General features: G+C 41.1%; 1 protein-coding gene across 3 annotated transcripts; it reads left to right on the top strand.

Annotated features, from left to right (window-relative positions):
* On the top strand, nt 1–15,082 carry LOC102518427 (HLA class II histocompatibility antigen, DRB1 beta chain). Of its 3 annotated transcripts, XM_032462772.1 has the most exons (7): nt 1–233; nt 3,320–3,534; nt 8,095–8,364; nt 9,729–10,010; nt 10,754–10,864; nt 11,351–11,373; nt 11,685–15,082. In XM_032462772.1, exons 2-7 carry the CDS (start codon nt 3,468–3,470, stop codon nt 11,691–11,693), a joined length of 762 nt encoding a protein of 253 aa, XP_032318663.1. In that variant the 5' UTR covers nt 1–233; nt 3,320–3,467; the 3' UTR covers nt 11,694–15,082. The 3 variants fall into 3 exon arrangements, with proteins under 3 accessions (XP_032318663.1, XP_014411213.2, XP_032318662.1); XM_014555727.2 differs by lacking the exon at nt 1–233 and having other exon boundaries at nt 2,887–3,534; XM_032462771.1 differs by lacking the exons at nt 1–233; nt 3,320–3,534 and adding an exon at nt 5,284–5,413.
* The last annotated feature ends 312 nt before the right edge of the window (nt 15,083–15,394 follow it).

Raw genomic sequence — 15,394 nt, 5'->3', positions numbered from 1 at the left:
TAAAAAAAAGTCCTGGATTAAAATATTAAAGGACAGGTAAGTCGAGTCAAAGAATGTCATTTGGAAGTTGAAGACCCGTCTACTGACTTAGATAGCACTATGGTGTAAAGACTGGCTCCACCCGAAGTTCCTAATGGAGGACATCACTGAGCTCTCACTGGAGAGGGTCTTACAGAGCCTGCTAACATGGCCTGTAAATGGCAGACGTCTGCCCAGAACACATATCTTTCATGGTAAGAAGAAATTGAATCTGTTTATCCATTTCTTACTAATAATAGTTTTTCCTTAGATAAAGGTACCCTTCTCACTAAGTTCCAGATTAGTGGTGGTATCTTTCTGAAACTACAAAAAATATTCTGAGGCTACTTGGACAAGAGACAGATATTCTGTGCTAACTGGCTTGCTGATAACTAAAAGCCCATTTCCTCCAATTTATCGCAACCATTAAGGCTTCCTATAAGTGAGTCCCATTCTGTGACAACTGATAAGTCTCAAGACATTCTGTAATGCTATAAAAATGTAAAAAATATAAAAAATGTAAAAAAGAAATTTCAACCAGCCTCTTTTTCAAAGGAAACAAAACAAATCTGTGTACATCTGATGTCACTTGCTTGTTCCCAAGAATGTTGTGATTTCTTTTCCGTAAAAGCAAACCTATGCTCTCATGCACCAAGAGCAGAGACTAGAACTTCTGTACTGATAACCACTTTCTTCCAGAAACCAATTTAACTGCCTTTTCATCAGGAAATAGCCCTTATTTAGCACTTCTCTTACACAGCGGGAGTTGAGCTGGATTGTGTCTCCTCCTGCTTTCAGTGAAGAAGCTCAGCCTTGAGATCATCTGTAGGATTGATAGTTTGGTGACAGTTGCTACATTGTTTTACTTGAACTATATACAACAACAGAATTTAGGTCATAGTCAGTAGCTAATTCTTTTTAAAAATATTTTTATTTATTATTTTGTTATTCAATTACTTTATTAATTAAATATTTTTATTTTTAGAGGAGGTACTGGAGATTGAACCCAGGACCTCATGCATGCTAGGCATGCGCTCTACCACTTGAGCTATACCCCCCCCACAGCTAATTCTTTTTAAAAAAGAAATTTATATGATTTGTAAATGTGTGTCAAATTTATATAGACAAGTTTTGACAGTATTCTCTTTAACTATATTTCAGTATGTTTTTCATATATGATTAGTTTTTTTACCATTCCTTTTATTCTATTATCTAAGATGAACCCTAGTGTGACTCTTCCAAATTATCACGTCACAACTAGTTAATTGCACAACTTTCAACAGTACTGGATTATTGTAGATTCTCCTCAGATTCAGGGACAATAATGGCTTCAACCCAACCACTCCAAGAAATTTTGAAATTTCCATGTTAATAGAAATGAATTTTTCCAAAGGAAGTGACTCTATTTCTATTCTATTCCAAAATGTTCAGGCTAGCACTATATTATGCTAAGAAATCTAAAATAATAATTGAGAACTAGATTGAATATAGGAATTTGGAGGTCACTGTTATCTTCAATTGAAGGAGACTGGTGAGGAGCAATGAGGATGATTACATAAGATAAATGCAAGTTTTGTCATTTACAGAGGAGAGTAACAATGCGGATGGTGGGAATCCTTTGAAGAAACTAGAATTGCTACATAGTAGCTGTCTCAGTTTACATAAAATGTTGTCATTCATTAAAAGGAGTGGTCTTATTGATACATATATCCATGAATTAAAGTGATGAGAATAGTTTCAACCTAAGGAACATTGTTTTCTTCAGAAATTGACTGTGACATTGTATGATGCAATGTCTGAGCTTGTGTGGTTTGGAGTCACACATATCTTGGTTCAATCTGGAATGTACCATTATCTAGCCCTGGATCTTTGCAAAGGCTCCACTCATCATCTTATTCTTTCCATTTGTAGAGTTGAAAAGAGTACTAAAACCACTGAGATAATGTGAGAATTAAATTTTTAAAAGCTGTGTAAAAAACTCCTTGTATAATTCTGGGTACAAAGTAAAAAGCACAAAAATTTCTCAATTAATTATTATCATTTTTTCACTGCAGCGTGGTGAGTACCATCCCTGGGAATATTAAGGCACATGAAGAATGAATGCTTATCAGAACTGGGTGGAGTGTGATTTAATGCTGAACTTTGGACAGATAGTTGTCGTCTAAAGTCCATTCTAAACCTGAGATACTACATTTATACTAGCATAATGTGTAATAATTATCTAGAGTAGATTTATATGTTTAAAATTATATGATTATATCAAAGTATGTAATTCATAGTTTTTCCATAGAGTTCTTTTTCCTGAACAGTCTTAACGTATTCATTAGCAAAGTCTTCTTTTATCTTTTCTTAGGATAAACAAGAGAGGTTGAATAAGAGGGTATAACCCCAATAAAATGAGGAAATCCTAATGGGAAACAGGAATGAGGAATTGAACACTTTTTTATATGAAATATTACATTCTAAAGCTGAACTACTGTGCCCAAGGCTGACTTTAGCCATCTTTCAGCCCCCTGCCTACTATGATTTGGGCAGTTGGTTTTATTACATTGTTAGGTTAAGTGGTACAAAGGTACCTTCAAGACACTCCATTCCACGTAGATTGCCTCCTATAAGCCCCGTTCTCTCTGTGTTTTCTCCAGGTGCCACTAAATTCAGTGACAGCATCAGGAGACAAACCTGGAAAACATTTGCACTTACGTTAAATTATTGACTAACTTTTAATTTCCTTCAGTTGATCAGAGACATTCTTATTTGTCAGGAGGTACAGACTCTACTCTCCACACAACAGCTGCAATTCTGTCACATCATCAGTTACCGGGGATGCTGTTCCTTCAGGCGTCCACAGAATCACAGCATTTTTCAGCATTGAAATACCTGAAAAATCGAAGTGCCTTGTTTTCAACAATACAGGTTATTTCCCCAAATCTACAACACTAAGTTATGGTACAAAAAGGACAGATTAAAGTTCTTCTAAATTGCAATCCATTTCCCTCCACTCCCTCAGTTCCTCACAGTCACACATACATTGGTGGCTCTCTGTCTTTAAGTAAGAGGAATGAATGTTCCTAAAAGGCTCAAATATGTGGCACATCACTGACCAGCACAGAGCTGGCTCACAGTAGGGGCCCAATTAAAATGTTTGAGATACGGTTGGATCATACCTCTAACACACTAAATTAAAACAATCCTTTTATAGAGGAAATTCTAAGTTTCAGAAGAGGATCTTCATGCTGAATCTCTGACCAGCAAATGATGATGCTACTCAACTCTGAAGCTGATTGGTTTTTCCAACACTTAGGTCACCCAGTCCAGGAACAAAGAGTTCATTGGTCAGCATTGCTTGGCATGTGAGCTGAAGAGGGTCCCAGTCCTCACTGTGAGACACTTACCTGCTCCCCTCACACTCTGTCTTCTGTCCCCTGCCTGATGTGTCTGTGGTTCCCTCGATGGCAGCACTGACAGTGATGCTGATGGTGGTGAGCCATCCCTTGGCTTGGGCCAGGGAGACCCGACGTAAGTGCACACCTTGGGGGAGAGCTCTCGTGGGGCGGGGGAAGGAAGGGAGTTACCTCTGTCTCTCTGTCCAGACCACATCCCTTAAAGAATTGTGACATTTTCTTCAGTCATCTCCTATCGTGATCATGTGGATTCTCCATTCCTTCCACAACACAAGGGCCCTGGATGCTTGCCTTCTGAGTGCTGCTTAAGGTGCCTCCATTTCTGTGGGATATTTCTTCTCAACTCTCCTCCAGTAAAACCTCTCCAGACTTACATCCCCTTCCCTAGGGATCCTAAGAGGATTTAGAAGTAAGGATGTCAGAATAATTCCATATCAGACTATTCCCCGTATTATGTTGTGTCAGAAAAAGGAAAAGTTCCTTTGAAAATTTTATGGGGAATCTCAAGGAATTAGAAAGATCTCTCACATAAGATCATGTGTTATAACCTTAACAGGATCTATGATGTCGCTGTCTCTCCCTAATACGTGAGAATGTATCAAAGTGCCTTCCCATTTTATTTTTTTCTATTTCCCTGAACCACAATGTTTAAAAGGCCTGTATCCCTACCCTGGAGGTTCTCTGATAGAAATTGCGGTTAGTTTTCTCTTTGTTTCTCCTGGGGAAGACACCCTGGAGCTAAACCAGGGATCCTTTGTACGTGGAATGACCCTGTGGATCAGGAGCATCTACGGAGTGTTCTCTGATGCCTTAAAGAGCTTTAGGAATCTTCAGAAAACCTGGCACAGGTTACTGTTAATTATAAAGCTATTCTGAATCCTTCTACGTGGTTAGTTTCTCCACCCACATTTCTCCATTCTCTCGCCTGAGCTCATGAGAAGGGATGCAACTAGTGGAGGATAAATTATAGGAAATTCTGTTTTTGTATGTCAAAAGTAGTCAAATATCACCATTTTCATATGGCAAACCATAACGCCAGAGCAGGGTACAGAGAGTGTGGCTGTTTCCATCCCACAAGGCTGAAAGCCAATAAGCAGGTCAAGGGAGCTCATTGGCCTGTCAAGGTCTTGGGCCCATATTTCATAGGTTCATTAATAATGCACTTTCATTTCCTTCATTAGCTATATTTGGTGTCCTCTGCATCTGGTCCTTGTCCTTCCCTATTCTTTTCTCAGCTACGTCATCACCATTACTGAAAATCCCCAAAATTCACACAGACCGTCAGCCCTATAGCAGATCAACTGGATGAGATAAAACTTAATGAAAATTTCTATGTCTTTTTAAATTTATATTTATTTTTTATTTTTTTCATTTTTCAGTTTTATTAAGTAGAATTGTTACAATTATACTGCACATATACAATATATTGCATGTATATACATATACACAATATACTCCACATATTTTTAAAATTTACATATATGTACTGTTCATTGTTTCTAAGAACTTTAGAGCTTTAGCTTTTTAAACTTACATAGTTATCAAAGGAATAAAGCCAACCAGAAAATGAGAATTAATTTTAAAACATACATACACCCTGCTATTAACAGCAGCATTATTTATAATTGCCAGGATAGGGAAGCATCCTAAGTGCACGTCAATAGAAGAATGGATGAAGAAGATGCATCATGTATAAGTGATGGAATCCTGTATGCTTTTTAATAAAGGCTTTAGTTTTCTTAAAAAATGTTTTTATTGACCTGTAGTTGATTTACAATGTTAGTTTCAGGTGTACAGCAGAGTGATTCAGTTATACATGTACATACATACATATATTTTCTTTTCAGATTCTTTTCCATTATATGATAATGTTGTTACAAGAAATGATCTTTTTCTTTCCTGTGAATGTTTCTTCCACCTTGTAGGAGGAGCAAAAGGAAGTTTGTCTGAATCTCTCCCAGGAAATGGGAAGGATATGTGTCATCAGAATAAAAGTGTGTTGGAGCTGGAGCCCCTTCTTGCTTTCCAGGATCCCCACCAAGATCAGTCCCCAGAACCCTGGGTTTATTCATTTTGATCACAAATGTTTTTCTGAGCAACTATTACATACTGGGCTCTTTTCTAGGGTCAGAGAATTCTGTATGAATAACACAGAAAAGTCCCCTACTGTCATGGAACTAACCTAATGACAGGGGTGGAAGGCAACAATCCAGCACACATTTAACAAGGAAACACATCTCAATTTTAGCATATGTGCTGCTGAAGCGAGCACAAGGAAAAACATTTCAGATAGAAATAAGCGCCCTGAAAAAAGGGTACTTCAGGGGTATGGAACAGAGAGACCTGTATGCACCTGACTTCAGTTCACGTGTCTGCAGAGCTCTGCCTGAAGAGGTGACATTCAACTGAGACAATGAGAAGAAGCCAGACATGTGAAGGATGTAAGGGACAAGTGTTCCAGGGAGAGGGCACGTGGAAAGGCTGAAGTGTGGGGAGGTGTTTGCTGTGTTTAAGGGACAGAAAGGAGGCTAGAGTGACCAGGGCAGAGCAAGCAGGTTGGGGAGCCGTGTAAGATGAGGTCAGAGAGGAAGTCAGGAGCCAGTCATGCTGGGCGCTGATGGCCTTGGTGAGAACTTTGACTGTTATTAATAGAGATATGTGAAGCTACTGAGAGGTTATAAGGAGAGTCAGTTTGTTTATTTATTTTTTTAAATAATCCTAGCTACCGCTTGCAGACTGGATTCCAAAGGTTCACAAGTAGAGTCAGGGACACCACTTAGGAACATGGTGGAATTCTCGGGGGCAGAAGTGCTTGTGGCTTCATTGAGTGGGGTAGTGACACAGACTGTGGGACAGAGAAAGTGAACAGATTTGGGGTAGACTGGTGTGTGACTCATTATTTTTAAACTTTGTCATGTGACAAGAAGCTATTAGAGAATTCCTAGTCAGTAGACCTGGTCTGATCCAGAGAGCCCTCCTCTCTGCCCTCTTTCTAAGGAAGGTCTCTACTCAAAGTCTGTGGACCTGTTCTTTTTTTGTAAACTGTCTATATATCATTTTTTTCTTCTTTTCTCCTTTTCTGAGGGGACTTTACAGAAATGAGAATTCTACATGTGGACAAGGCTGGTAATTTGATGCCTACTGATATTACTGGGTGTAGGAGACAAAGTTAGAAGATGAGTCGGTTGGAGCTTTGAATAGGAATAAAATGTCTGTGGCTGTAGTTTACTGCTATAGATGAGTAGTGGACCAGAGGCAGAGAAATTAAGAAGAAAGATGATGTGAAGGATAAATTATATGTCTTTTAATTGGTTGGCGAGGCAAAGAAATAAGCCTTAGTTGTGAACAAATTTATTTTGTTGGAAAAATAGCTCTCCACTGGGGCTGGATTCTTAAAAAAATATAAATTTCATGCAGGAATAAGATTTTCAGGAATTAAATTTTTAGATGGTTTATACCAGTGGCACTCACCCAGTGACAGACCAGTCCTTCCCCCTATTCCTTGACCCCCTAATATTTGGCAATACTGGGAGCCAGTTTTGGTTGTTACTCTGAGATTTCTTCTGACATCTAGTGACTAGAGGCCAGGGATGCTGGTAGACAGCCTACAGCGTACGGAACAGACTCCCTCACCCCAAGAGACATATTTGACCTCTTACCTCAACAGGTGAGATTTGTCAAGTGAGTTTGGTACCAAATTAAAAAAAAAAAAAGGTTTTATGGGCTATCTGGATTTGGAAATGCAGGGAAGGAATGGTGGACATGTATTGGGATCATGGTTTTAATCTCCGTAAAACTCTTCAATAGTTTCCTATTTATGTTTAGCACAAATTCAAATCCTAGATCGCCTACAAGATTTTGAGTACCCAACTCTTGTGATTTCTCCAGTGGAATCTTTCACCCTCCTTCTTCACTCTCTGTGCTTCAGTGAACTGTTTCCTTCTGGTTTATTGCAGAAGTTCATCATCTCTTTCAAACTTCTACACACGCCTTTACCTTTACCTGAAATATGCCTCCCTTTTCTCCCAAACATACACACATGGCCTCTTCCTCTAGCTCACATCAACTTAACCTTCAGTGTCACATCTTAAATGTCACTCTTCAGAGGCTACTTTTCTGACATCCTGATGTAACTACTCTCCATTCTAGAACTCCACACTTTTCTTCTGACATTTCTGACTCCCATATGATACGTTGGGCTTTGCCCATCACTTTCTTTACATTTTATGCTCCTCGAAGATAGGGGAGATGTCTGTTTTTCCTTCTTTGGATTCCCAGGGGGCTGCACAGGCCTGACACCAGGCCAGCCCTAGGCAAGTAAGTGTTTCTGGGATAGCTAAAATGTTTGGGCTGAGAGGAGGCAGCAGCGTCTTTCTGGTGGAGGCATTCAGGAGGAGGTGGTGATGGGGCAAATCCTGGTCCAGCTCTGTGCAGAGTGACTGCATCCCAAATGGCTTAGGATCAGAGGAGTCTCCTCCCCCCAGGACGGCCTTCCTCCACCACTGGCAGGTGAAAGATGGACCCCTGGGGTGCTTGTGCTGGTGCTTAGGGCCCCAGCGGAGCAGTGGGGGTCCTAGTGCCCCCAGCAGTGCGTGAGCACTCTGCACCGGTGGGCAGCACTGTCAGTCTTCTCCTACAAGCCCACCCAGTGACCAGATCTTTTATGTCCTCACAGCAACTTTCATGCATCAGTTTAAGGGAGAGTGTCGTTTCTTCAACGGCTTGGAGCGGGTGCAGTTCTTGGCCAGATACATCTATAATACAGAGGAGGATGTGTACTTCGACAGCGACGTGGGGGAGTTCAGGGCGGTGACCGAGCTGGGGCAGCCAGACGCCAAGTACTGGAACCAGCAGAAGGACTTCATGGAGCAGATGCGGGCCAAGGTGGACACGCTGTGCAGATCAAACTACTGGGGAATAGGCAGCTTCATGGTGCAGCGGCGAGGTGAGCGGGCAGGCGGGTGGCCGGGGAGAGGTGGTGTGTGTGTGGGGGGGTGTGTCTGTGTGTGGGAGAGAGAGGGAGAGAGACAGAGACAGATACTGAGTCCGGGTGGGTGGGATGCACTGTGAGCCAGTATAATTTAGGAAGGAGCTGAAAAAGGTGTTGTTGGGGAGACAGTGCGTGACTTCAGCAGTGACTGTGAGAAGGGAGAGAGGATGTGGTTGGGGGAATGGGTCTGGGGTCTGAGAGAACATTTTCTCCAGGTTGTGATTCCTATTTTCATTCAGTTCTTTATTTTGCATTTTAGAAATTTAAACATTCTTATTTAACGAAATATACTGCAAAATTGTTAGAAATAATTTACTTTATCTTAAATCTATCTTGTAAAAATGTTTTCCACCAGATTGCTTCTTTAAAAAAAGTATTTGTTGAGGCTGGTAGTGTCTGGGGTTGTCTCAGGCACTAAGCACACATCGTGAGTCCTGGATCCTGCCCTGAATTCAAACGCCAGCTTAAAAAGAGAGACAAATGTAAAGTTGTAACAATACCAATAGTAGGTGTGCTTGTTTTGCAGAGGAAAGGGATTGATCGGCAGAGTTTACTTATAAGAATCTTTAAAAATGAATGACTTTCCTTCCTGCTTTCCTTCTCCTTTGGGACTTGAGCTTTTCTCGAGATTCAACTCATAGAGTTAGAAAATCATCTGTGTCTTTCCTTCTTCCCAGGGTAGAACCATTTTTGAGGTGCTGTAAGGTGTGAGTGCATGGAGACAGCTTTCCTAGGAATACCCCGCCTCTACTCCCCGGTTTATCCACACTGCAGTGAACCCTATTTTCTCCCCACTTAAACAAGGATAATCTGTAGATAACACATATTGAAGGCTAGATTCCAGGTATGGCTGTAATTTACATACTTTTGGTGCATTAATCCTCACATGACACTAAAAGGTAAGTAAATAGCATTATCCCCCTTTATAGGTGAGAAAGCTGAGGCACAGAGGAATGTAAACATTCTCCCAGGATCAGTCACTAAGACGGGGGAGCCTGGATCTGAACCCAGGTAGCCTGGCTTCAGATATCATGCTTTAACTAACACACTATCTGCCTTGCAAAGATTTGTAAACAATTCAAATCAGCAATGAAGAGCTGTATCACAGTATAGAAGCACACACAGAAATGTTCTCAGCATCTCTCTAACGGGCCCAGGCTGTAAGGGTTAAAGTCGAGGCTCATGGCACTAACTCCTAAGTTGGTCCACCTGGTCAGCCTGGCTTCCTGGGACTGCAGTCTGGTCTGGAGACTAGATGTGGAAAAGCTAGGAGACTCACTGGGTCTTCCTCACTATTCCGTCTACCACTTCTCTCCTAGTGGAGCCCACGGTGACCGTGTATCCTGTGAAGCCCCAGCCCCTGCAGCACCACAACCTCCTGGTCTGCTCTGTGACGGGCTTCTATCCAGGCCACATTGAAGTCAGGTGGTTCCGGAATGGCAAGGAAGAGGAGGCTGGGGTGGTCTCCACAGGTCTGATCCCTAATGGAGACTGGACCTTCCAGACCATGGTGATGCTTGAAGTGGTTCCTCAGAGTGGGGAGGTCTACACCTGCCGAGTGGAGCACCCCAGCTGGACGGGCCCTGTCACAGTGGAATGGAGTGAGAAGCTTTGTGACCTCATGCATTCATCTCCCCCTGAGGAGGGACTTGCCTCCTCCTGAGTGTCAGGTTCCTCCTCTCCCAGCACCATGTGCTCATTTGCTCCATGTTCTCCTCTCCTTCAGCACGGTTCCTGGGGGAGCCCTGTGATAGCCTGTGATAGAAATCCTCTGATAATTTACAGATGTCCCCTGATAGGTCCTACAAATACCTATGCCCCCTGGGGACGCAATTCTGCCTGACATGCAGGGAAGAGATGTGTCTGTTTTGAGCTTCCTGTGATGTCACAGGTCATGGTCACCCCTTGGTTTTGGGTACCAGTCCCCTGTTTTGTACTGGGCTTGTGCTTCTGACACTGTTGCTCTGAGTTCATTGTGATCTGAGAAGGGGCACATCCTCTCCAATGTAGGGCCGTTCCTGACCAAAGGGGAGTCCTCTCTCAGCTCTGCCTTTAATTAGCTCTGTCGCCCTAGACAAGCTTCTTAGCATCATTCAGTCCCAGGCTCCTCATTCATCAGATGTTGCAGTCGTGTGGCCTCATGTCAGGGCTGTGGTATTTATGAGTTTGATGCCTGAACCTTGTAGCTACTCACTGTGATTCCGATTTTTTTCTAGGAGAGGCCAGCTATTCTAGTTCTTCCAGGGCAGCCCTCTTCCCCCATTCTCAAAGCTCTCGTTCTCAGTCTCAATTAAGGAGGTTTGGATTTGGGGTAAAAATCACTATAACTAGCTTCTTTCCTCAGGGGCACAGTCTGAATCTGCTCAGAGCAAGATGCTGAGTGGAATCGGGGGCTTTGTTCTGGGTCTGCTCTTCCTCGGGGTGGGGCTGTTCGTCTACTTCAGGAACCAGAAAGGTAAGGGGCCTGTTGGCAGCTGAGACTCCCCACTGACATTTTCAGAAGAAGAATGATGGTTTTGCTCAGTTAGTTCTCTTTATATCAGTGGTCCATATAAAGCCTTTATTTCCCCGATTGACCTCAATTTCCAGGAAATCCAGAAATCAGCAGTTCGTAGTTACTGATGTTTGGAACATAAGAGTTGATAGTTTGTAGAGAAAAAAAGAAGTAGAACATACACGGAGATCTGGGTGCAGATCCTGGGACAAGTGCAGGAAGAGACCCGAGGCTGATGACATTTCACTGGGTTTGTGTGACAGACTCTTCAGGGCTCCATGCCCTCAGTGTCCGCTCTCCTGTCTACCCTGGCATCCTGTGATGTGGGCTGTGGTCTTAGAGGTCTTAGAAGAGTGATGGCCTGGGTGGCGGGGGAGTGGGAACATTGAGTTTGGGAACAGATTTACCTCCATATCTCTTAAGTATACATCTTCTCCTCTTTTTCAGAACATCTGGACTTCAGCCAACAGGTAATGCTCTAAATTAACACTCTTCTAGAGACATATTTAGTCTCCCTGGAACAGATTGTAGAGGCAACAGGAAAGAGACAGAAATAATGGGAAAGACTTTGGATCTGACTTCGGATCCAGCAGTTTACACTAAAGTGTCTTCCTTCCACTAAACCGAAGGCAGGCACTCTAAAGTAGCTTTGATCAGGGAGACTTAAGGACTTTTCCCCTTCTTACCACCGTGCTTTAACATGAGGCCCTGAGAGACAGGGGTAAACAAGTTGCTTGTAAATTTAGATCTGGAAACAACACTGTCCTCTCTCTCTTGGCAGGACTCCTGAGCTGAAGGGAAAGTGGTAACGCTCAAGGAAGAACCTTCTGTCCCAGCTTCTTTGCAGCATGAAACAGTTTCCTGCTTAGCTCTGATTCTTCCGCAGTGAGAGTACTTCTCAGGGTCTGCTTTGCCCCTGGTTCAGTGACCCTGCAGAAAATGCCCTCCCTGCTGGCTTCCTCAGCCCTGCCCTTGACCCGGAAACCCCGAATACTGAAGACAGTGTCTTATCTTCATTCTTTCCTGGTCCTTTTTTCATTCAACCCTTATGGCCTTCCTTGCACTTGAACATAGCTTTTACCCACATTTCTTCACAAAGTTTTTCTCAAATACGCATGGAGTGGAACCACCTGTCTGATACAGCTTCAAGGGAAAGGGAGTGGGGCGGGGAAGGGGGGGCATGAGAAATCCCCCCGCCATCCCGCTCTCTTGAGTTCCTGTGGCTGTACTAATGATCAAGTTGACACAAAACAGATTAACAAGAGAAAATGAAATGGATTTTAATTCACATGCATGGCAGTCTCATAGAAATAGGACCTAAGAAGTGGCCAAAGCAGGCAGCTTTTGTGCTTTTCAGACAAAGAAACAATAAATTTGTGATAATTGACAGAACAAAGAAACGTAGGTTTTGGGGGCTCAAATAGTGAAGAATCTAAACAGAGTTCGGGCTTGGGTAGTAAATTAAAGACGTAGCAAGCCTTCTTGGTCTGAATTCCTGTCTTTGGTGATGTGTGTCCTACCTCTGGATGTAGCAGATGTATCTTTCACAACAGAGATTATTTCCTGCTTTCAGGAAGAAAGAAAGGACAGCCAGAGTGTCTCTCTTGCACTGGTTGTTTTTTTAAGTAAATTTAATTCAAAATTATCAATATGCCATAGTGGCATATTTGGGGGTAACCTTCCCTGAACCCCAACAAGAGGATTTCATTAAGATACAATAATGGTTTTTATTTTTATTTCTGAATTTTGGTCACTTGTGGATCATAGTAGTTTTCCTTCCTTCATTCTCTGTTTTATCTTGAATTTTCTGTATTTTGTGATTAGGAATATTTAGCTGAGCTACGAGAAAGTCCTTCATTCACCCATATCGGGGTGGTCTCTTGCCTCTTTGCATTCTCAAAGACAAATATAAACGTTCCTTCATACCATGGGACACAGAAAGGGACAACAAATACAAGAAATGCAGGTACCTTATAAGGGTGTTATGCCTTCAAAATTTTTATAATCATGTTCTTTTGTATGTTTTCCCCTGCTATTTTAAAAAGAAAGTCTCTAAACTTGGGTAATTCTTGAACTCCCCTTTGGATTATGGGTGGGCTTCAACACTTCAGTCTTTTTTCTATCAGATAAAAATCAGTTCTGTGCCGACTGTTTGGCTTGGAATATACCCTTCTCCATAAAAAGTCTCAGGCCATCAGGACCAAGCACAACATTGATGGAAAAGATGCATTTCTGAGGGCTTCCAGATTGAGTGACAAACTTTCTGTCTGTCACAGGAGAATCCTACGGGGATCTTTGCTCAGCAGAAATCAGAGACAATGCTGGGAAATATTGTTTTATTACAATTTGTAAGTAAAAACAATAGAAGAAACTTTTAAAAAAAATCATTGCCTATGGGGCAAAATGAAGGTTGAGGGAGACAAAGATGAAAGCTGGGCTTTCTGAATATATCTTATTTAATAATTTTATCTTGAGAAACATTAAAATATTGTATATAATAGAAAATTTAAATCAAAAGTTAAAAAAGGCAATACCTAAAAACTGAAAACAAACTAACAATTGAAACAAACTTGAAAAAAAATGTATATGATGGGAAATAAGCTAGAAAAGAAAATCAAAACTGTTTTGATCCTTTCATAAAACAGTGCAGAAACATAGTTATAGATCAGTATATAGTTCAAAATTCATAGACTTCAATAATATAAACAAGTTGGATGGGTTTCAGAGAAAGGTAATTACATTGGTTAAGAAGATGATGGTTTCTGCTATTGAAATTCATCTGAAGAGTCAGTTTCAAATGTAAATCAGATCTAAAGAGCAGATGAGATATTAAAAAGTTTATTTCAAAGGAATAGTCAGGTGAACATTATTTCTTCACTGTCAGAGACAACTATTATTTTATTTTCAAGCAAATTCAAAGCTTACTTTATGTGTAGTTAATTATATGGTGTATTATTTGTGTGAAACAGGGAACTTGGTAAATTAATAGTAACACCTGCAATCTGTGGGAAGTTCTGTTGATCCCAGGGTTGTAACTTTATTCTTGATTTGTTCTCTGGGATGAAGACATGAATTGTCTCAATTTATCTGAGACCTGGGGTGTGGAATTATAAGGTAGAATTAAAGTGAATGGCATGAATATTCAATGAGCTCTGCTACTAGTAGCAGAAAATTCAATCAATTGTCTTTATTGTAATTTAACTTATCTCTCATAGCAGATTGATCCCAGGTAGAGCTGGTCAGGTCACCAGGTTGGTGGCATCACCAACACTGCTGGGAGTGTGTCCCACTGCCCTCTGTCCTCCCCTACATGTCAGCTTTCCTGGGACAGGACTAGGATGCCTGCGGCAGCCTGAGGCTTCCTGTTCTCGCAAATCACTTTCAAAGGCAGGAAAAGGAACCGTTTCCCCTTGTGCTCTTTCACGAGGAGCAACCTTTCCCCAGGTATTCCCCTTAGCCCCCCTCCCCTCCCGTGAGGAGCGCCATGGGTTTACAGAGGCCTTACAATCAGACAAACCGTGAAACCATGAGTCACCATTTTGTCGTGTGCGTGACTCACCTGAAGCAACTGGGAAGAAAAGAAGCAAAATCATTTGCTTTTTAGAAAGAAAAAAACTGTAGATGAGGCAAGGGAGAATAATTTTAAAATAGGAAACCAGGTTTCTGGTACTATTAGCTTATTTGATTATTTGTATTTTTAATTATTTCCCCATGAAAGATGATACATTCTTAATGGGTGATATCAATTCAAGGGTTTGAGGGTTTTTTTAAAAAAATATTGAGTATTAAAGGCCAGTCATAAGCCAATTACCAGGAATAATAAATACATAAATGAATGAAAGCAAGAGCATTATTTGTTTGCCTTTAGAACATAATGCACTGATACTTAATTTCATGAGGAAAACTATTTTCCAGGGCAATTTTTGAAAAGAGACACGTAATAAGGAGTGACTAACTTTAAAAGTGCTAAAACCTATTATAAATCTATTTTAATAAGCACTATTTCCCCCCATTGATTCATTATTGATTAAATACACCAGTAGAGCAGGGTCCAGAATTAAATTCATGAACAGTTAAGATAGTTTAAAGTTGTTTGTAAGGTGTATCCCAAACTCATTATTTTCAACAAAATGGATTCTTGATGAATAAAACTTGAAACATAAAAAAGTATAAAATTAATACATTGAAGATTGTATTATTTCCATTACTGTCATCGTCATTGTTATAATTATGTTGAAAACAAAAGCCCTTTCTCATCTCTGATGAACTGCTGGTGAGAGTGTATAATATTACAACTTCTTTGAAAAACACTTCAGTTGTTTCTTAAAATGTCAGAAAATACATTTGTCATATGATCCAGCAGTTCCTCTCCTTGGAATCTACCCAAGAGAAATAAAAACATAAGTCCACACAAATATATGTGTGCAAATGTGTGTAGCAGCATTGGTCATAATAGCCCAAAACGGTAAACAAATATCCATCAGTGAGTGA

The sequence above is a fragment of the Camelus ferus genome, chromosome 20 (assembly GCF_009834535.1).
Source record: "Camelus ferus isolate YT-003-E chromosome 20, BCGSAC_Cfer_1.0, whole genome shotgun sequence".
NCBI lineage: Eukaryota > Metazoa > Chordata > Mammalia > Artiodactyla > Camelidae > Camelus > Camelus ferus.
This window is presented reverse-complemented; position numbering and strand designations above follow the sequence as displayed.